At 38.7% G+C, this 22,605-nt stretch overlaps 1 protein-coding gene across 1 annotated transcript in view; it reads right to left on the reverse strand.

Moving 5' to 3' along the window:
- Nucleotides 1-16,695: 16,695 nt before the first annotated feature.
- Nucleotides 16,696-22,605, reverse strand: part of ORC2 (origin recognition complex subunit 2) — an 83,209-nt gene continuing 77,299 nt past the window's right edge. Inside the window, exon 18 of the mRNA XM_037850221.1 lies at nt 16,696-18,468. Within this exon, the coding sequence (XP_037706149.1) occupies nt 18,382-18,468 (87 nt within the window). The 3' untranslated portion in view covers nt 16,696-18,381. The remainder of the gene's footprint in view (nt 18,469-22,605) is intronic.

Genomic DNA, 22,605 nt, shown 5'->3' on the forward strand with positions numbered 1-22,605 from the left:
GCCCAGTTACAGATCCTGGCTTTTCAGGCCAGGAGCCACCCACATGGGGCCACATGGCCCCTCCCTTAAACACTCCCCTGTCCCCCATCGCCTTCTGCATATCAAAGGCCCAGCCCAAACGTACCTCCCAAAGTGACTATTGGAACAATTCTTATTAAACAGCTACCCCTAGTGGCAGCACCTTTTACTCTTTCCCCACTATAGGTATTGACAGTTCTAACACATTGCCTGGAATAAGATCAAGTCCTTGGCTCCCTTGGGCCATAACAAATGGGACCCCTGTGGAACTGCCCCTGCCAGTCAAGGTGATAAATGCTGCAATATCATCTGAAACAAGGTACTGCGGGGGCTCCGGCCTGTAATCTAAAAAGGGGAGTCATACCATCTCCCCATACAGTAGCCCTATTTGGCCAGTTCTTAAAAGCCTCCACCAGTGAAGGACCATTACCTATCAATTATACCAACCTTAATGCCCAGGTTCTGCCATCAAAGCTCTTTTTCTAACATCATCAAATTAATGCAAGATACAGTTAGGAGCACAGGGAATTGCTTTGCTGTGATTGACTAGGCCAACCTATTTTACTCAGGGCCAATAACCACTGCTATGTGGACCTTAACAAACTAAATAAAACAAAACAAAACATGCTAAATACTGACTGTATAACTGACCGCCAGTTAAGGTGCAACACTAAAGAAGTTCTCTGAGAGGACATCATTTACAGGAGTGAGGCTGGACAATCGCACCCCAGAAAATAAAAGGGCCATCAAACTCTCAAATTCCTGGGCATCTTCTGGTCCTGTAAGACATCTTCTAAGATCCCCCACCAACAACATCAAACACAAACCCACCTCGGACTCTAAGACAGGTAACACCTATTAGGATTATTCATAGTCTAGAGGTAACACACCTGATATCTCTCACTCTTATTACAGCCCATTTACAAAATCACATGTAAACTGCTGCTTTTCACAGGGGAGAGCCCCAACCCACACACCTTAGAATTGGCACAACAGATCATTTCCCAAGCCATGCCTCTTGTCCCACAGGGAATAGATTTTAGTCTTGGAGACTTCGGACTAAGCATGGCAAACAGTGACTTCCTATAGGGTTTTTTTTTTTGGATTAAGAGGGTTCCCCTGTCTGCAATCTGATAAACCCCATTAGAAAAGGCAGACCCTTTCTGCTTGTTGGTCTCTTCTAGAGATGGAGGAGGTTACAGGGCCACAACTGGTCAGCTTGCATATGTAGATTCCCATAATGCCATGGGTAAGATAATTCCCCAGCAGAAGCTTGGCATGGCCACTGAAGCCTTACTGGTAAAATGGAAATGGTACCTACAGGACAAGGGTGAATCTGACAAACAGGGCCTTTTCAAATTATGGGAGGATGTGACTTCCCCCTTGCTCAGCCCCTTGCCCACAGATCCTGAGATGCTGGTGACGGTGTCCATACTGCTCCCTCCACTAGCCAAATAGGGAGCCCTTTGGGACCTGATATGGAATGGGAGTCAGTATATCTCACCAATGGCAATGCTATTGTAGGCAATGCAGCTCACCAGAGGGTCGTGGCATATCACCTGGCCCTATAACCCAAGATGGCTGTTTGGGCTCTGCATGGTTGGCAAAGCTGGAAGAGGGCCAGTTAGCCCTCCAGAATGCTCTGAGCTGCGAGTTGCCCAATCTCTGACTCCACTGATTCTTGGATGGTGGCCAAAGGGCTGGCAGGGGGTCCAGGCCAATGGAAACAATAATTTTCTCATACAAGGAAGGCCCTTGTGGGGAGCCCCACATTTGGAAACAGCTTTCAATTTCACCATTTCCACCCATGTTTGACTCACTATTCAATGACACTGCTGATAAACTACCTAAAATTAATTGCTACACAGCATATCAGGCAGGTCCTCAGAGACTGCCCTCCCAGGCTCGCCAAGCTTCCCCTACCAACTGGAGGTCTGGGCTCTCAGCATCTCAGGACTCAAGAGGGTCCTCTGTCCTAACAGAGTGGGCACATAGAAAGGGATTTCCTCTAGGCCCATCACTGGCCAAGGTAGTTAATAAAGGCTGTGACTGTGCTCCAAAACCAAACATGGTATTCCATAGACGGGGTCATGTTCTGGGAGGGTAAACTTTTCCCAATGCCATACTAATTACATAGGACCACTTTCCATCACTGCCAGAGTAGAGATCATTGCTCTCAGACCAAGCAGTGGAATGTTCTGGGTCACCTTTAAAGGTCAAAAAAAGCTACACCTGGTAGATGCCAGTCACATCAAAAAAAATGACCCTCTTTTCTCCTGCCTATTACCTGTACATGGCAGAACACCCAGGCTGACAAGCACAGACAAAGCAAGCCTAAGAAAAAGCATTATGCAATTTCTCAGAAAGGGATAAGCACCACCAAGTCTGGCTGTCATGATAAAAGTAGCAGCCCCAGAAGCTGGTCTTTGCCTACTGGTACAATATCACTGTTGATCCTGGGTCTGGGTTTAGTTTTTTTGCTGGCTGCACGGGTTAAAGGCTTACTTACCCACCCACAAGGCCTCACCTTGCAGGTCCAAGAATGCTCAAACAATACTTGGATAATCCTAAAGATGTACCCAGCATGGGACAGATTGCTGGCTGTCGCTTCTCAACCACCTATGCCCAGCATACCACATAGTGTGGCTAAGAACCTAGAGCCATCCAACCTATATATCAAATAGTTCCACTGGCACCAATGCATGAATGACCGTTGATCCAGGCATAACCTAAATAAAATTTTCATACAGCACCAATGGCCTCACAAGTGTAATCAAATCAAATGTGTATGGCCAATTGTCCTCTGCTCCAGCATGCTGGACATACTGTTCTAAGGCGAGAACTTTGATTACAAAAAGGTCCTCCAAAGAATTAACATCCAAGTGGCGTATACATGTGGAGAGAACATATTCTTCCTGTGGAGGAAAGTGCAGGGTGCTGCACGGGAACATGGACTACCCCCTAATTTTATCATGGAGCTTTGTGACAACCATTTTACAGAAACCAGCAGAGACGCCATGAGTAGAGCTGCTCAGTGGTATTGAAAAGCCCATGACAAAATTCCCCAACCTTTATAGATTGCTACTTGGGAGGGTAACCACCCCCAGTTCCAGGTTGGTGCCTGGCAATCACCACCTTGCCTCAGACATCACCCCAACCCAGGAGTTTGTCGATGGAGATAACTCTGCCTGGGACCACCACTGAGGGTCACCCATCACTTCTGTCACCCCGATGAATCAGAGTTACTCCCACACTCAAGCCAGCTAACAAACCCAGACATTGCCTTGAGAAATGGGAAGGAGAGCTGTCAAAATACTACCTGGCTCAATGACAGACTGCTTAACCATGGGCTCCGCTTATGTGATTCTTGTCACCAAGAGTTGTGCCCTCCACGATTGTAAAGCTGCCTTGCTCTCTGCTTCACGCTAGGCAAGCTAAATTTTGTGTCGTTAATGTTTCACATTAAAGCAGGGACAACTTTCTAACATCTGGAGGCTCATATGTGCCCTCGGGTCCTTTGCATGATTTTTGGTCCCTCTGTACGCTAATAAGGGCTGATAAAAGAAATAGGTGAGCCATTGATTGTATACTTTGGATGGATTATATGGTGTGTGAATATATCTCAAAATTGCATTTAAAAAAAGGGTATGAGAAAAGGAAAGTGATAAAGGAGGGAGGGAACTAGAGCAAAAACTCATTGTTGGCAAGATGCCCATCCTCATGTGCTTTACTCTGCAGTTGTTAATGATAGAGGATATGTTCATTTGTTTATTTTCCATCTGAATTTTAAATTTTCTGTTAATGAACTTTTGCTCATTTTTCTATTAGCTTGTTCATCTTTCTCATTCTAATTTATAAGGGCTCTTTGTAAATTCAGAAATTAACCCTTAGACATACACTCAGGCAAAGATTTCCTTAGGATTAAAAGTTTGTTTCATTCCTCTGCCCTATAAGGTCGACACCCCTTTCCAGCATGAAGAACTTAAACTGGTCATTGCCCAGATATCCCTGAAGATTGACAGAATGATCAAATGAGAGGGAAGAGGTGTAACTGAGAAATTAAGATTTGACAAATGATTATGGCTGACTCATTATAAAGATATTTCTTTTTAGTTTCTAGAGTATCAATGGCCAGAAGGAAATACCTGAAATAGCTGAACTGTAATCCATAGACTTGATCTTTGATAATGATCATATAACTATATAGTTTTTATCATGTGACCATGTGACTGCAAAAACCTTGTGACTGACGCTCCCTTTATCCAGTGAATGGGTAGATGAGTAATAAAATAAAGACATGCATGAAAAAAAACAGGTCAGGAATATGGGGGAAAAATAACCCTATGTAAACTATGGACAATAGTAATAGTACTACTTTAATAATCTTTCATCAATTGTAACAAATATAACTACTGTTAAAAAATAGTAGAATTACAAAAAAAGCTTTATCAATTCTAACAAGTTTTCCACACCAATGCAAGTGTTGGTGGTGGGGTGGTATATGGGAATCCTGTATTTTTTGCAGGATTGTTCTTTAAACCCACAACTTCTCTAATATAAATAAATAAATAAACAAACAAGAAATATTCTAAATTAAAAAAAAAAAAGATATGAATCATGTCCCTTAATCCAGAAGGTAATCCTGTCTCCTTGCCACCAACACCACCCTACCCTAAGCAGCGTCTGCTGATTTCCATCCCTATATATCAGCTTTGTCATTTCCTAAATTTAATAAAATTCAAATAAATCAGACACAACAACAACAAATAGATTCCCTAGCCCAGGTAGCCTTGGATAACCACCTAGCCTTAGACTACCTCTTGACCAAAGAGGGTTTCTGCAACATAAGACAGGTCTCCTGCTACATGTAATTAATAACTTGAGACAGGTCAAAATCATCTTACAAAAGATGGGCCAATAGATTGAAGTGTTTTAAAATATAACCAAGGTTTTTCAACAGATACCTCAGAACTTAAGAAGCCGTTGACACTTTCTCCTGGCTGTCCCCACTATTGGTTTTACTATGTATTGACATTTTTATAACTGACATCCACAAGTGCCTTATGCACTGGCGTGCTAATGCTATGTACTTGGCAGTAAATACATCAACCATCCAAAGAAATGACACTGAGATATCAAGGAAAGTATTGTCCTATCATTTTTTGTGTGCTACCTTGGCATCTATCTTACTTGGGCTAAGCCACTTGCCTCAACTCTCACCTTTGGCCTAGTCAATAAACAGTTTTCCACTCCTGGGGTCTAGATTCTCCAGAGGTCAAACCCATATCTGTGGCCACCACCCATACCCTTTACCCAGAATCTACAGTTGGCCCCAAATGTAAGCTAACCATCCCACTACCCTCAGACCCCCAGTCCCTTTTTCTTTTTGCATCCTTTTGTTTTAACTAGCCAATCCTTGACTACCTCAGGAAATCTACTAATTTCCACCCCACCTGAGCAGACCTTGCATCCCCTTGATCCCTTATGGCACCTCCCTCCCTCTGAGACCTGTGACTATCAAATTATCTTTTCTCATACATTATGGTCTCAGTTTCCCATTGTGTCACACCTGACCTCCACTGGACCCAAATTTAAAATCCAATTTAATTAATTCAAAACCTAGCAATTACATTCTAGGTATATTCCCAAAAGAAATATCTACACAAAAACTTGCATACAAATATTTACAACTGCATTATTAATAATAGCCAACAGGTGGAAACAATCCAACTGTCCATCAACAGACGAATGGAAAAACAAAATGTGGTACATCCATACAATGGAATATTATTTGCCCATAAAAAATAAGTACTGATACATACAATAACATAGTGAACCTAGAAAACATTATACTAAGTGAAAGAAGTCAGTAAAAAGACCACGTACTATATGATTCCCTTTATATGAAAGTTCAGAAAAAAGAAATCTATAGAGACAGGAAGTCAGTACTGTTGCTTAGGGTTGGGGAAGAAGGGATAGAGAGACATGTAAGGATAAGGTAGAGGGTTTCTTTTTGTGGCAATGAAAATGTTCTAAAATTGTGATGGTTGCTCATGTGTGAATATACTAAAAACTATTGAATTGTACTCTTTAAATGGGTGAATGTATGGTATGTGAGTTATATCTCAGTAAAGCTGTTTAAAATAGATATATTTTCATTGTTTGGGGTTGAATCATGTCTCCCACAAAAGACTTGTTCAGATCTTAATGTGTGTTCCTATAGGTATGAACCCATTTGTTAACAGGACCTTTTGAAGATGTTACTATTTGTTAAGTTGTGATCAAATTAAATCAGGAAGGTCTTAATCTGTATGCCTAGAGGCCTTATAAAGAGATGAAATTTGGACAGTTGGTCATGGAAAGCCACAGGTATTCCCAAAACCAGTAGAAGATGAAGCCAAGGAGGAGAGACATCTCCATATGCTGGAGGATTGAAATCACCAGAACACTACACAGACCATGGGAGAAAAGCCCTGCCAATGCCTTGATTTTGGACCTCTAGCTTCCCAAACCATGAGCAAATAAATGCCTATTTTTAGGCCACCAGCGTATGGTATTTGTCATAGCAGCTCTGACAAACTAAGACAATTATTATTCATATTACTATCGCTTTATTGCTTTTTAGGTGGTTCCCTTTTAATTTTTTTTTTTTAATTATCATTTTATTGAGATATATTCACATACCACGCAGTCATACAAAACAAATTGTACTTTCGATTGTTTACAGTACCATTACATAGTTGTACATTCATCACCTAAATCAATCCCTGACACCTTCATTAGCACACACACAAAAATAACAAGAATAATAATTAGAGTGAAAAAGAGCAATTGAAGTAAAAAAGAACACTGGGTACCTTTGTCTGTTTGTTTCCTTCCCCTACTTTTCTACACATCCATCCATAAACTAGACAAAGTGGAGTTTGGTCCTTATGGCATTCCCAATCCCACTGTCACCCCTCATAAGCTACATTTTTATACAACTGTCTTCGAGATTCATGGGTTCTGGGTTGTAGTTTAATAGTTTCAGGTATCCACCACCAGCTACCCCAATTCTTTAGAACCTAAAAAAGGTTGTCTAAAGTGTGCGTAAGAGTGCCCACCAGAGTGATCTCTCGGCTCGTTTTGGAATCTCTCTGCCACTGAAGCATATTTCATTTCCTTTCACATCCCCCTTTTGGTCAAGAAGATGTTCTCCATCCCACGATGCCGGGTCTACATTCCTCCCCGGGAGTCATATTCCACGTTGCCAGGGAGATTCACTTCCCTGGGTGTCTGATCCCACGTAGGGGGGAGGGCAGTGATTTCACCTTTCAAGTTGGCTTAGCCAGAGAGAGAGGGCCACATCTGAGCAACAAAGAGGCATTCAGGAGGAGACTCTTAGGCACAAATACAGGGAGGCCTAGCCTCTCCTTTGCAGCAACCGTCTTCCCAAGGGTAAAACTTATGGTAGAGGGCTCAACCCATCAAACCACCAGTCCCCTATGTCTGTGGTCATGTTAGCAACCATGGAGGTGGGGTAGGCGAATACCCCTGCATTCTCCACAGGCTCCTCAAGGGGGCACTACATCTTTTTTTTTTTTTTTCCTTGTTTGTCTTTTTTCTTTTTCTTTTTTTTTTTTTTTAACTTTCCCTTCTTTTTTCAAATCAACTGTATGAAAAAAAAAAGTTAAAAAGAAAACAAACATACAATAAAAGAACATTTCAAAGAGACCATAGCAAGGGAGTAAGAAAAAGACAACTAACCTAAGATAACTGCTTAACTTCCAACATGTTCCTACTTTACCCCAAGAAAGTTACATAATATAGCAACATTTCAGTGAACTTGTTCCTACTACATCCATCAGAAATTAACAGACCATAGTCATTTCTGGGCATCCCCAGAACGTTAAATAGCTTATCTGTTCTTCTTGGATTATTGTTCCCCCTTCCTTAATTGCTCTCTACTGCTAGTTCCCCTACATTCTACATTATAAACCATTTGTTTTACATTTTTCAAAGTTCACATTAGTGGTAGCATATAATATTTCTCTTTTTGTGCCTGGCTTATTTCGCTCAGCATTATGTCTTCAAGGTTCATCCATGTTGTCATATGTTTCACCAGATCGTTCCTTCTTACTGCCGCGTAGTAGTCCATCGTGTGTATATACCACATTTTATTTATCCACTCATCTGTTGAAGGACATTTGGGTTGTTTCCATCTCTTGGCAATTGTGAATAATGCTGCTATGAACATTGGCGTGCAGATATCTGTTCGTGTCACTGCTTTCCGATCTTCCGGGTATATACCGAGAAGTGCAATCGCTGGATCGAATGGTAGCTCTATATCTAGTTTTCTAAGGAACCGCCAGACTGACTTCCAGAGTGGCTGAACCATTATACAGTCCCACCAACAATGAATAAGAGTTCCAATTTCTCCACATCCCCTCCAGCATTTGTAGTTTCCTGTTTCTTTAATGGCAGCCATTCTAACCGGTGTTAGATGGTATCTCATTGTGGTCTTAATTTGCATCTCTCTAATAGCTAGTGAAGCTGAACATTTTTTCATGTGTTTCTTGGCCATTTGTATTTCCTCTTCAGAGAACTGTCTTTTCATATCTTTTGCCCATTTTATAATTGGGCTGTCTGTACTATTGTCATTGAGTTGTAGGATTTCTTTGTATATGCAAGATATCAGTCTTTTGTCAGATACATGGTTTCCAAAAATTTTTTCCCATTGAGTTGGCTGCCTCTTTACCTTTTTGAGAAATTCCTTTGAGGTGCAGAAACTTCTAAGCTTGAGGAGTTCCCATTTATCTATTTTCTCTTTTGTTGCTTGTGCTTTGGGTGTAAAGTCTAGGAAGTGGCCTCCTAATACAAGGTCTTGAAGATGTTTTCCTACATTATCTTCTAGGAGTTTTATGGTACTTTCTTTTATATTGAGATCTTTGGTCCATTTTGAGTTAATTTTTGTGTAGGGGGTGAGGTAGGGGTCCTCTTTCATTCTTTTGGATATGGATATCCAACTCTCCCAGCCCCATTTGTTGAAAAGACCATTATGGCTCAGTTCGGTGACTTTGGGGGCCTTATCAAAGATCAGTCGGCCATAGATCTGAGGGTCTATCTCTGAATTCTCAATTCGATTCCATTGATCTATATGTCTATCTTTGTGCCAGTACCATGCTGTTTTGGCAACTGTGGCTTTATAATAAGCTTCAAAGTCAGGGAGTGTAAGTCCTCCCACTTCGTTTTTCTTTTTTAGAGTGTCTTTAGCAATTCGAGGCATCTTCCCTTTCCAAATAAATTTGATAACTAGCTTTTCCAAGTCTGCAAAGTAGGTTGTTGGAATTTTGATTGGGATTGCATTGAATCTGTAGATGAGTTTGGGTAGAATTGACATCTTAATGACATTTAGCCTTCCTATCCATGAACATGGAATATTTTTCCATCTTTTAAGGTCCCCTTCTATTTCTTTTAGTAGAGTTATGTAGTTTTCTTTGTATAGGTCTTTTACATCTTTGGTTAAGTTTATTCCTAGGTACTTGATTTTTTTAGTTGCTATTGAAAATGGTATCTTTTTCTTGAGTGTCTCTTCAGTTTGTTCATTTCTAGCATATAGAAACATTACTGACTTATGTGCATTAATCTTGTATCCCGCTACTTTGCTAAATTTGTTTATTAGCTCTAGTAGGTGTATCGTTGATTTCTCAGGGTTTTCTAGATATAAGATCATATCGTCTGCAAACAATGACAGTTTTACTTCTTCTTTTCCAATTTGGATGCCTTTTATTTCTTTGTCTTGCCGGATTGCCCTGGCTAGCACTTCCAGCACAATGTTGAATAACAGTGGTGACAGCGGGCATCCTTGTCTTGTTCCTGATCTTAGAGGGAAGGCTTTCAGTCTCTCACCATTGAGTACTATGCTGGCTGTGGGTTTTTCATATATGTTCTTTATCATGTTGAGGAAGTTTCCTTCAATTCCTACCTTTTGAAGTGTTTTTATCAAAAAGGGATGTTGGATTTTGTCAAATGCTTTTTCAGCATCTATTGAGATGATCAATTGATTTTTCCCTTTCGAGTTTTTAATGTGTTGTAATACATTGATTGTTTTTCTTATGTTGAACCATCCTTGCATGCCTGGAATGAACCCCACTTGGTCATGGTGTATGATTTTTTTAATGTGTCTTTGGATTCGATTTGCAAGTATTTTGTTGAGGATTTTTGCATCTATATTCATTAGGGAGATTGGCCGGTAGTTTTCCTTTTTTGTAGCATCTTTGCCTGGTTTTGGTATTAGATTGATGTTAGCTTCATAAAATGAGTTAGGTAGTGTTCCATTTTTTTCAATGTTTTGAAAGAGTTTGAGTAAGATTGGTGTCAGTTCTTTCTGGAAAGTTTGGTAGAATTCCCCTGTGAAGCCATCTGGCCCTGGGCATTTATTTGTGGGAAGATTTTTGATGACTGATTGGATCTCTTTGCTTGTGATGGGTTGGTTGAGGTCTTCTATTTCTTCTCTGGTCAGTCTAGGTTGTTCATATGTTTCCAGGAAATTGTCCATTTCTTCTACATTATCCAGTTTGTTGCCATACAGTTGTTCATAATATCCTCTTATAATTTTTTTAATTTCTTCGGGATCTGCAGTTATGTCACCTTTTTCATTCATTATTTTGTTGATATGGGTCTTCTCTCTTTTTGATTTTGTCAGTCTAGCTAGGGGCTTGTCAATCTTGTTGATCTTCTCAAAGAACCAACTTTTGGTGATATTTATCCTTTCTATTGTTTTTTTGTTCTCTATGTCATTTATTTCTGCTTTAATCCTTGTTATTTCTTTTCTTGTACTTGGTTTAGGATTGGTTTGCTGTTCATTTTCTAGCTTCTTCAGTTGATCCATTAGTTCTTTGATTTTGGCTCTTTCTTCCTTTTTAATATATGCGTTTAGTGCTATAAATTTCCCCCTTAGCACTGCTTTTGCTGCATCCCATAGGTTTTGGTATGTTGTGTTCTCATTTTCATTCGTCTCTATATATTTAGCAATTTCTCTTGCTATTTCTTCTTTAACCCACTGATTGTTTAGGAGTGTGTTGTTTAACCTCCAGGTATTTGTGAATTTTCTAAGTCTCTGATGGTTATTGACTTCTAATTGTATTCCATTGTGGTCAGAGAATGCGCTTTGAATAATTTCAATCTTTTTAAATTTATTGAGGCTTGTTTTATGTCCCAGCATATGATCTATTCTGGAGAAAGTTCCGTGAGCACTAGAAAAGTATGTGTATCCTGGTGATTTGGGATGTAATGTCCTGTAGATGTCTGTTAAATCTAATTCATTTATCAGATTGTTTAGGTTTTCAATTTCCTTATTGGTCTTCTGTCTGGTTGATCTATCTATAGGAGAGAGTGATGTGTTAAAGTCTCCCACAATTATTGTGGAAACATCAATTGCTTCCTTTAGTTTTGCCAATGTTTCTCTCATGTATTTTGTGGCACCTTGATTGGGTGCATAGACATTTACGATTGTTATTTCTTCTTGCTGAATTGCCCCTTTTATTAGTATGTAGTGGCCTTCTTTGTCTCTCAAAACATCCCTGCATTTGAAGTCTATTTTATCTGAGATTAATATTGCTACACCTGCTTTCTTTTGGCTGTAGCTTGCATGAAATATTTTTTTCCATCCTTTCACTTTCAGTTTCTTTGTGTCCCTGTGTCTAAGATGAGTCTCTTGTATGCAACATATTGATGGTTCATTTTTTTTGATCCATTCTGCGAATCTATATCTTTTAATTGGGGAGTTTAATCCATTTACATTCAACGTTAAAACCGTGAAGGCATTTGTTGAATCGGCCATCTTATCCTTTGGATTATGTTTGCCATATTTTTCCCTCTCTCTATTAATATCCTTTATTGTACCCATACCGAATCTCTTTAGTACTGAACCTTTCTCCAAGTCTCTCTGTCCTGTCTTTGTTTCTCTGTCTGTAGGGCTCCCTTTAGTATCTCCAGTAGGGCAGGTCTCTTGTTAGCAAATTCTCTCAGCATTTCTTTGTCTGTGAAAAAATTAAGCTCTCCCTCAAATTTGAAGGAGAGCTTTGCTGGATAAAGTATTCTTGGCTGGAAATTCCTCTCACTCAGAATTTTAAATATATCGTGCCACTGCCTTCTCGCCTCCATGGTGGCTGCTGAGTAGTCACTACTTAGTCTTATGCTGTTTCCTTTGTATGTGGTGAATTGCTTTCTCTTGCTGCTTTCAGAACTTGCTCCTTCTCTTCTATGTTTGACAGTGTGATCAGTATATGTCTCGGAGTGGGTTTTTTTGGATTTATTCTATTTGGAGTTCGCTGAGCATTTATGATTTGTGTATTTATGTTGTTTAGCAGATTTGGGAAGTTTTCCCCAACAATTTCTTTGAATACTCTTCCTAGACCTTTACCCTTTTCTTCCCCTTCTGGGACACCAATGAGTCTTATATTCGGACGTTTCATATTATCTATCATATCCCTGAGGTCCATTTCGAGTTTTTCAATTTTTTTCCCCATTCTTTCTTTTATGCTTTCATTTTCCATTCTGTCATCTTCCAGGTCACTGATTCGTTGTTCAGCTTCCTCTAGTCTTGTACTATGAGTGTCCAGAATCTTTTTAATTTGGTCAACAGTTTCTTTAATTTCCATAAGATCATCCATTTTTTTATTTAGTCTTGCAATGTCTTCTTTATGCTCTTCTAGGGTCTTCTTGATTTCCGTCATATCCCGTACTATGGTCTCATTGTTCATCTTTAGTTCTTTGAGTAGCTGCTCTAGGTGTGTCTCTTCTGGTCTTTTGATTTGGGTGCTTGGGCTTGGGTTATCCATATCGTCTGGTTTTTTCATATGCTTTATAATTTTCTGTTGTTTTTGGCCTCGTGGCATTTGCTGAACTTGATAGGGTTCTTTTATGGTTTGTAGACCAGTTGAAGTCCTTATTTCTAATTTATCAGATCTACAGCTTCGTGGAGTACACTTTCTCTAACTAACCAGCAGGTGGCGTCCACGAGCCACCTGTTCTCCACAAGCCAGATCTCCCCTGCTTAGCCTTTTTGGTGAGTGGGGGAGTGAGTCTTGTGGGGCCCAATTGGTGTACCAAGCTTGCGTGTGTAGTTGGTGTTGCCTGCCCTGTATGTGGGGCGTGTTTCTGGGCAGTTGGGGAGGGGGGGTGGCCCTAACAATCAAATCTCCCTGATGATCCTAGAGTTTTAAAGCTACTGCAATAGTCTAATCCTTCAGTTCAGTCCTGCCACAGTTTGTCTCTGCCACTGACCCACAAGTCTTTGGTATTGGCGTATGGCTCCTGAGACTTGCAAGTGGGCCCCTCTTCCAGGCTGTGCACCCCGGGTCCTCTGTTGAGGGATGACTGTGCTATGTCACAGGTGAGTGCCGTCCCCCCAGGGCAGTTCTGGGCTGCTGGGCTGTGTTGGGAGGCTCCCAGTCTGCTCAAATGATGGCTGAATGGGGCTCTGTTAATTCACACTGCTCCCCCTTCCCAGCTCTGGGACATTCAGCTGAGGTTGCAGGGAAGGCTAATGTCCACGCCCAGTTTTGTGGTGTGTGCCTGTTATTTGAAGCACTTCCGTCACACTGGGTTGTCTGGGGCAGCTCTGGGCTATGGGGCTGGCGATGGGCAGGAGTGTTTCCTGTCCACCAGGATGGTGGCTGTGAGCGGACACCCCCCTATTCTTGGGAAGTTGTGTTGTTTAGTGAATTTTCTCAGCCACTGGATTATTGCCTTTTGTCTCAGAGCTCTCTTAGTTCTGCTCTTGACTTGACGTGCCCAAATTTCAATTCTTTGAAGCTTTCTGTATTGAGCTTCTTAGAGTTAGAGTAATTGTTTTAGAAAAAGCAAAAAGGATTTAAAAAAAAAAAAAAAAAAAAAAAACGGCCCTCCTCAGAGATCTAATGGGTTATTGAAATGCTAATAGACAAAGCAACCAGGGCCATTAAGGAAAGGTGCACAGGGCAGAGAGATCAGCCTTGCTTCGGGATTTGCATATGCGCCTCAAGGCCTGATCTCCGCCCTTCCCCTTTCTGTGTTCACCAGAACTCCAAAAATCCTCTGCTTTTATTTTGGAGTTTTTCGTGTTGTTTTTTTCTATGCCTGTCTCCTCTCTGCTGGGCTGGCTGCTCTCAGAGTCTCTGGTGTCTGGTCTCAGTCTATCTATGGTTGGAGTTTGAATCAGTAGAATGAGTTTCCGATAAGAGCAGCCACTGCAATTCTCCCTTCTCCTTCCTGGAGCTGACAGCCCCTCCTCCCCCGGGACTGAGCCTGGCAGGGAGGGGCGCGGGTCCCCTGGCCGCAAAAACTTACAGATTTCGCTGATCTCAGCAGTTCCACGTTTTCATGAGTGTTGTATGAAGTATGCCCAAAGACAGATTGCTCTGTGGTGTCCAGTCCACGCAGTTCCTGTCTTTTTACCTACTTTCCTGGAGGAGTAACTAAAACATACAGCTCAGCAGTCTGCCATCTTGCCCCGCCCCCCCCCCTTTTAATTTCATTAGTAATTTATAAAGATGGTTAGCTCTCAAAATACTACTAGTACTTTGTGCTTTAATTTTGTGCCAGGCACTTTACTAGATGCTTTATAAACATTTTCAATCCTCATAAACATCAATATAGGCATGATTATTTCCATTTTACAGATGAGGAAACTGAAACCGAGAAGTAGTTTGCCCAAGGCCACAAAGCTAGGAAGTGATGGAGGCTAGGATACAAACCTAAGCAGTCTGGTCTCAGAGCCTAAGTGCTTAACCACTTCTTAATCTACCTCTGCAATACATTTGACTATAAAACTATGTAATAGGTATGTTAATTACAATGCACTGTTTTAACTAACTATGCTATGGATGTGCAAAGGTATATAGAGTAGATTTTTCTGGGGAAAAGGGATAGAAATTAGTTAAGAAGAACAGCTTGAACAAATGCACTGAGAAGAAAAACTGAACAATACATTGAAAAAGCTTAAGTAATTCATTTGGTATTTGTCAGGGTGGAATGGGAGGCAGGAAAAGCATGGCCAGAGGTGATGCTTAAGAAATAGCCTGGGACCAGTGACCCTCAACTCTTTTTCTCCTTATAGCACACTTAAACTATGATGTCATCTCATCTGTAATGGTGACTCACAATGGCAATAAGGACCTCACAGTGTCGAAGGTTGTAGATTAATTTCTTCAGAGTTCTAGAAGGGTTTAACTAACCAAAGAATTTATGATTGGACATACATACTGCCAAATAGTTTTTAAAAGAGTATGAGATTACTATAACAAATTTTGTAAGTTTCTTTACTGGCATGATACTATTTCCAAATAACTAAAAATATTCCTGCAAACATCCTTTATAGTTTTTTTTTAAACAAAGCATCAGCTTAGATTATGTTTTACCTTCATTTGTTAAGTTTTCTGAACTGTTTGTTACCTTTCTCTTAAATGTAGTTATTATCTTTGGGTGTTGATTGCTTAATTGTGTAGTTGCTTTTTAAACTTTAATGTACATGCAGATATCTGGATATTTAATTAAAATGCACATTGATTCAGTAGACTGCGGTAGGGCCCAAGCATTTGCTGATGAAAGAAATATTGATGCTGCCATTTTGAGGACCACATTTTGAATAGCAAAGGTAAAGATGTTGACCTAAACATCTGGGAAGGCTTAAACACAAAGTGATACATATCAAATTTTTATGATAATTTGGTACTGAGCTTTATGTTGTACTCACGTTTTAAGTTATATTTTCCATAGCATCAGTAAGTCATTTCAAGTTTATTTTATTCAACACATGAAGGATGTTATTAAAACCTCATAGATCGGTAAATATTTCATCTTTTATCCTCACAAGTCCTGTCTATCAGAGAGCCTTCTATGTAGTAAGTGCTCAACATTAATTAAAACATTTTAATGGCAATTTGAAAAATCAAAATGTAGGAGACTTTCTTAAGTGAGAAATCAAGTAACTACAAAAAGTCTGAGAACAAAGTCATTTACATAACAATTATTCATCCCTCTTATTATCTTTAATAAGGCAGACTGTCATGCCATCTGATGGCTATTTAGGACTAAGCTGGAAGAGTCATCCATCCCATCTCTTAGAATGTATAAAAATAAATTCTTAACAATGCTCCTGGTTCTACATTTGAATTAGAATTAGCTAAAAAAAGAAAAAGAATATATGCCTAAAGTTCTGTTAGTAATTTTTTTAACTGAAGCAACATCTATTAACCATATATTCAAATAACAAAGACGATTCTAAGAAAGTCCAGTCTTCGGAGTATTACAAGAACTAATTTAACACTTCCTGCACAAGGATTTCAGTATTACGCCAAGTTTGTAAAAGGTAAAATGTCTGGTCTACATCTCCCCCTGCCTTTTTTTGATTATGATTTTTTTAGAAGCAACAGAAAATTTTTCATGATTTCAGATGGTGTTCAATCTTGCCAGATGCAAGTAACATGCACAAGAAAATAGAGCCTTGGTAGTCAAAACATAACTGATACAGCTTAAGCAACACTGATGCTGAAATAAATTAAGAGATACAGTAATTGTGCCAGAAACTTCACCTGATCTGTAAGGTGCATTCATAAAATTGCTTATGATGCACTTCAAGATATTTTTAGTCAAAAATCAGCACTGTTTAAAAAAAAACAAAACATCAAACCAGTGATTCTACCAAAATTGGCTTTTTATTTATTAACAATAGACTACTGACACACTGCTTGCAAATAGTGTAGATGCAAAACTTATAAAAATACACCAGCAGATATTTTAGGACAAATGCAAAATCTTGCACATTAGGCAACTGAAGATTTTGTATATTTTTTCTTATACTGCAACAGTTATAAACTAGACATTAAAAAAAAAAAAAAAGCAAAGTGCAAACCAGGAAGTATCATATGCTACCACTTGTACTTTTAAAAGGAGAGATATATAGATACATGCATAGAATACCTCTGGAGAAGCACTTAAAATGCTATCAGTGGTTGCCTAAGGATCATGGGATGAGGATATTAGAGGGAAATTCACTTCTCATTGAATATTATTTGGTACTACTAAAAAATTTTTTTTAAACCATGTGCATGTATAAATTAGTTTGTTTTGATTAGTGGTTATATTTAAGACATAACCTTTAATAAATAGATTTAACATAAAATTACTTAATCATATACCACAAAGAAATGATAAAAAAAACTGAGTGTTTTGGGAAATATTTCCATGAAAGGGTTTAACTAGGCAAGAAATGAGTGAGAAGTGAAGATGAGTACATACTTTATTACATACAGTGATATTTTAACAAGGAATTTTATTTCCAAGGTTGAAATATTTCAGTGAGTACGTAAAAACTATAAGCTGACAACAGTGGCCAAGGTGAGCATTTTATCTTTCTTAAGAGGCTTGTATAAATATTTAGGAGGCTTGAAATAATCACTTTAAGGGAAAATTGAAGTATCTTACATATCGTTAGGTCTACTTGATAGAGAAATCAAGATTAATTTAAAGCTAGCCAATAATATGCTACTCACCTGCATATTATTCAAGAAAAGAAAAAATATGCCAATATACAAGAATACTGAAATGTTTTTTGTTTTCTATCGTCTTGAAAACAATTACTAAAATGTAATTCAGGATTTTATTTCTCTAGCCTGGCTCCTTCCTCACTTGTATCATGAAGGTGATGACATAGACATGAACTCTTCTGAATTTCATGATCTATTGTTCATGTGCTTTTTAAGGTAGGTACACACCTATACACCCCCAACGATGGCGTTGGGGGTGTATAGTATAGTATAGTGCCACTTGCCCTTCCTAACCCAAGTATGTAATCTAAATCAAAATGGAGAAAGCTGGATGCTTCTTCCAAATCTACCCCTTTTGTTAGCCATTTCAGAAACAGTTAAGAGATGATCTGCCTTCTCCACTGCAATCATCAGTTCTAACATACAGAACAGCAAATAGAACAGATTTACTTGATGCCCATGTTTTCATATTTCTACACTCTGGAACATGCACACTTGCAAATAATCAGCTCGGGGAGTTTTAAGAGGCCCTCAAAAATTAGGAATAATATCTCTAGTATAAAAGAATTCAAAAACATTCCAAATAGTCCCTGAGCACACTGTTCATTCCAGCAAGAAGTCTCCAGAGAGGTAATGAATGAAAGGCACAAATTCTCCAACTTGAGGATTGCTGCATAGTACAAGAGATGGTACACCAGCCAGGCTAATCAAAAGTTCTAATTAATGACATCCCACCCCTAGTCCCAATTGTAAATCTTGTGCACTGGAAAAACAATCTAATGTTGGATGTAAACACAACAACTTTGACTAGAGAAGTGGCAGCTGCGGTACAACAACCCTTCCACAGAAGATAGCTTCAAGCCTCCTCTTCTTCCTTTTCCAGGAAATCAGTCAATGTTCCATTATCAACAGGAATTGATAAATATTCCACTCCATCTGTTCCCTGAAAGATAGAAGATTAATCTTGATGTTAGTTCTTCGTAAGAGATATATTTGAAGATTTATTTCGATTGTATGATAAACAGAAAGTGGATTCAATTTTTTAATACAATATTTTATATAAATATATGATAAAAGGGCACACAGGTATATATCTATTTAAATGCAGTGAGTTTATAGTTGAACCACTTTATAGTGGAAAGGAAAACAAATACTTTCTTATATCTTGTCTAACTACAGAGTGGGTGGATGGGTATTTATTTTCTTCACTTTGCTTTACATCCTTCTTGATCCTCCTGCCCTCTTCAGAACCTTACACTATTGATTTCTTTGATCCTCTTTGACTTTTCATTTGAATCACTTTGCACCGGCTTTTAAATATATTTGAAAATCTCCTATTTTTAAATAACCCATACCAGACTCCTTCATTCCTCCCCAACTATCACCATACCTCTGCAAATCCTCACAACCAAACTTCCCAAAAGAGTTGCCTATAATGGCTCTCTCCATTTTTTTTTCTTTTTTTTTAGAGAATTTCTGGTTTACAGAACCATTATGCAAAAAATACAGGGTTCTCATATTATTAATACCTTGCATTGGTGTGGTACATTTGTCACAATTGATGAAATAACATTTCTATAACTGAACTATTAACTATCGTCCATGGTTTAACAGAGGGTTCACTGTTTGTGTAGTGCAGTGTGGTGGACTGGAAATGTATGTACTGTTATGGAACTTTAATGGATTAAAACTAATCCATTCCTATGATCCTGGATGGGATCTGAGGAGGGAGGACAGGAGGCTCAAAAGGACACAGTTGGGAAATAAGAAAAAAAAAGGAAATATAGAATGTAAGCTTTGTATTAATGTTGAATTTCTTGAACTTCTTAGCTGTGCTTAATGGGATTGCATAAAAGAATGTTCTTGTTCATGGGAATTGTATATGTGAATTATAGTGTTTGTTCAAGGATGTGTGCAGCTTGCTCTCACATGTTCAGAAGACTGAGCAATAGATGATGGATGATTGATAGGGAGGGAAAGAGGGAGGGAGGGAAAGAGAAATGGCGGTGTGACAGCATGTTAAAGTTGGTGGATGGGGTATCGGGGGAGGGGAGGTCAGGGTATGCTGGAGTTCTGTGTATGGGGTTTGTATTGTTTTTGCAACTGTTCCTGTAACTTTGAATTTATTTCAAAATAAAATTTAAAAAAAAAAATAGAATATAGGTTACCAGGAGATAGAATGAGGGTAAAGAATAGGGAGCTGATGAATAATTTGTGCATAATTTATAATTAGGTTGACTGTAAATGTTTGGAAACGGATAGAGGTGATGATAGCACATTATAGTGATATAATTAACAGCACTGTATTATGTGTGTGATTATGGTTGAAAGGGAAGTTTAAGGTGATGCATGGCACCAGAAGGAAAGCTAAAAGGATAAAACATGGAACTGGAATAACACAGTGAGCCCTGTTGTGGATGATAACTGTGGTTAATAGTGTAAATATAAGAATGTTCTTTCACGAACTAGGACAAATCTATATCACTATTACAAGCTATAAATAATAAGGTGGTATGTGGAAAAAATACATCTAATGCAAACTATGGACTGTAGTTAACAGTAATATTTTAATATTCTTTCATCAATTATAACAAACATACCGCACCAATGCTAAGGGTCAATAATAGGGGGTATAAGGGAGATGAAGTTTTTCTCTTGGGAGTAATGAAAATGTTCTAAAATTGATTGTGGTGATGAATGTACAACTCTGTAATTATACTGCAAGCCACTGACCTAGACTTTGGATGGACTGTATGGTGTATGAATATATCTCAATAAAACTACTTAAAAAAAAAACACTAATCCATTCCTGTGGGTATAAACCTATTTTAGGTAGACCTCCTTTTTTTTTTTTTTTTTTTTTCCCCAAGCCATATTTATGAGTCCTTCTATGTTTAAATTGCCCCTTATATAACCTTTATTATAATGCTTATCACATTTTACTGTGATTCTCGTTTAACTTTTCTATTTCAGCTATAAGCTATAAGCTCCTTGAGGGCTAGAACCTTTTCTTTTCATCTTGTGCTTAGCACAGAGCCTGATACATAGTAGTTGCTCCATAAATACTTCTTAAGTTAGAGAAATTCTCCATGCATAAAGTTTTATGAAATACTCCAACATAGGTGATTCTTGTATAAATGTGTTAGCCTAAAATTGAAAAATTATGCAGTGCTGAAAATCTGTCCCACAAAGTATGTTTTTATGAAAAATACTATAATTATGATTTGGTATTTGTGTTGTATCCTAGCTCACAATAAGCCTGTTATAGATATATATTCTTTTTTTGATTTTTTTTAATTTGAATTAAGAAAAGTAACTGCCTTTTTGCACTCAATTCATTTAGGAAAATAGAAAACTTAGCCACTGAAAAAAAATGAACAAATGTGGATGCTAGATAACTGTTATTTATTGCCAATTATATGAAGTGGATATTTGGAACTTCTTTGCACAAAATTTTAAATTTTGTTCAGTGCCATCTTATAAAGTGATTCTTTAAATCTTTTTGTTTACTTTTTTGTCTTTTATGTAACTAGTCTCTATAACTGTATGTTGTTTTTTTTTTACTTATTTAAACACATGGAACAAGCAGTTATCCCACTGATAAGTCATCTTTTAATTTAGCTACAGTAGTTGCTGAAACACTTGGACTTAGTGTTCAAGAAGAATCTGTAAGTAATTGTCCAATTTTTTAATAATGTGAATTTACTGATTTTAGACCTCCTTTTGATGAGATTGTTCAGTTAAGGTGTGGGCCAGGTGGGTCTTAATCCCATTACTGGAGTCCTTATAGACCTGAGCAGGGACGGGGGAGGGGGGACGGGGTGGGGGTAGGAAGCCATGGAAGCAAGAGAACTGAAAGCATATGCCTTGCCATGTGGCATCACTGGCAGCCAGTCTTGGGGAAGAAAGCATCACCTTGATGATGTCTTGATTTGGACATTTTTCTCAGCCTAAAAACTGTATGCTAATAAATTCCCATTGTTAAGCCAACCCATTTCATGGTATCTGCTTTCAGCAACCTAGCAAACAAAAACATGCAGTTCCAAGGATTTTCAAAAAATTTTTTGTTACTATATATACAACCTAACATTTCCCCTTTTAACAACATTAAAATATATTAATTCAGTGCTGCTAATTACATTCACAATGTTGTGCTACTACTGTCGCCACCATCTATTACTAAACCTTTTTCATCATCCCCATAGAAACCCTGTATATTTTAAGCCTCTGCTCTTTCGTGGATGCTGACTGTGCTCTACTGGACTTTGGTTTCAAAATAGTTGACTCAGGCAATTCTTGCCTGTTTAATAGTTGCTCTGGTGTAGGAACTGATTCCTGGAGCTTCCTCCTCTGCCATCTACCCACCTTCATTTCTTCCCTTCTCACAACCCAGTCCAACCTGGCACCTGCCCCAATTATCAGATCACCAAAAGAGCTTTTGCTTAGAACACCAAAAATTACACATTCCTAAATCCAATGGATATTTTTGGTCGTCATCTTTTTGAACTCTTGGCAGCATCTAACACTGTTGACTATTCCCTTATGTTTAAGGGACATCATATCCTGATTTTCTTTCAGAATCTCCGGTTGTTTCTGTCACCTCTGCAGGCTTATCCTCTACTTGACCATTAAATGTCAGACTTCTAGGCTTAGTCCCTGACTCTCGAATCTTACTATTTGTCCTCTCTCTAGGAAGACACATCAATATACCTGGTTTCAGTTGACAAGACTAAACACAAACCAGTCATAATCTTGTACCTATTACCCTGATCTTTTCCTGTTTTTTTTCTTCCCCATGTATCCAAATGCCCAGTTAACATCTCCACTTGGAAAACTCAAAGGAACCTAAAACAGATCAAGTCCAAAACTTAAGTCCTGATTTGTCCTTCCCACACCCCACCCACAAGGTTGTTCTTACAGTTCCTCATCCAGTGACTCTCTGGTTATGCAAGCCAGAAACCAGGAATCATTTGAGAATTTCCATTCCCTTGGCCCCTATATCCATACTATCATCAATTCTTATCAATTCTGCCTCCTAACTGTGTCTTGAATCCAACCACTTTTCTTATTCACCCTAGTC

The sequence above is a fragment of the Choloepus didactylus genome, chromosome 9 (assembly GCF_015220235.1).
Source record: "Choloepus didactylus isolate mChoDid1 chromosome 9, mChoDid1.pri, whole genome shotgun sequence".
NCBI lineage: Eukaryota > Metazoa > Chordata > Mammalia > Pilosa > Megalonychidae > Choloepus > Choloepus didactylus.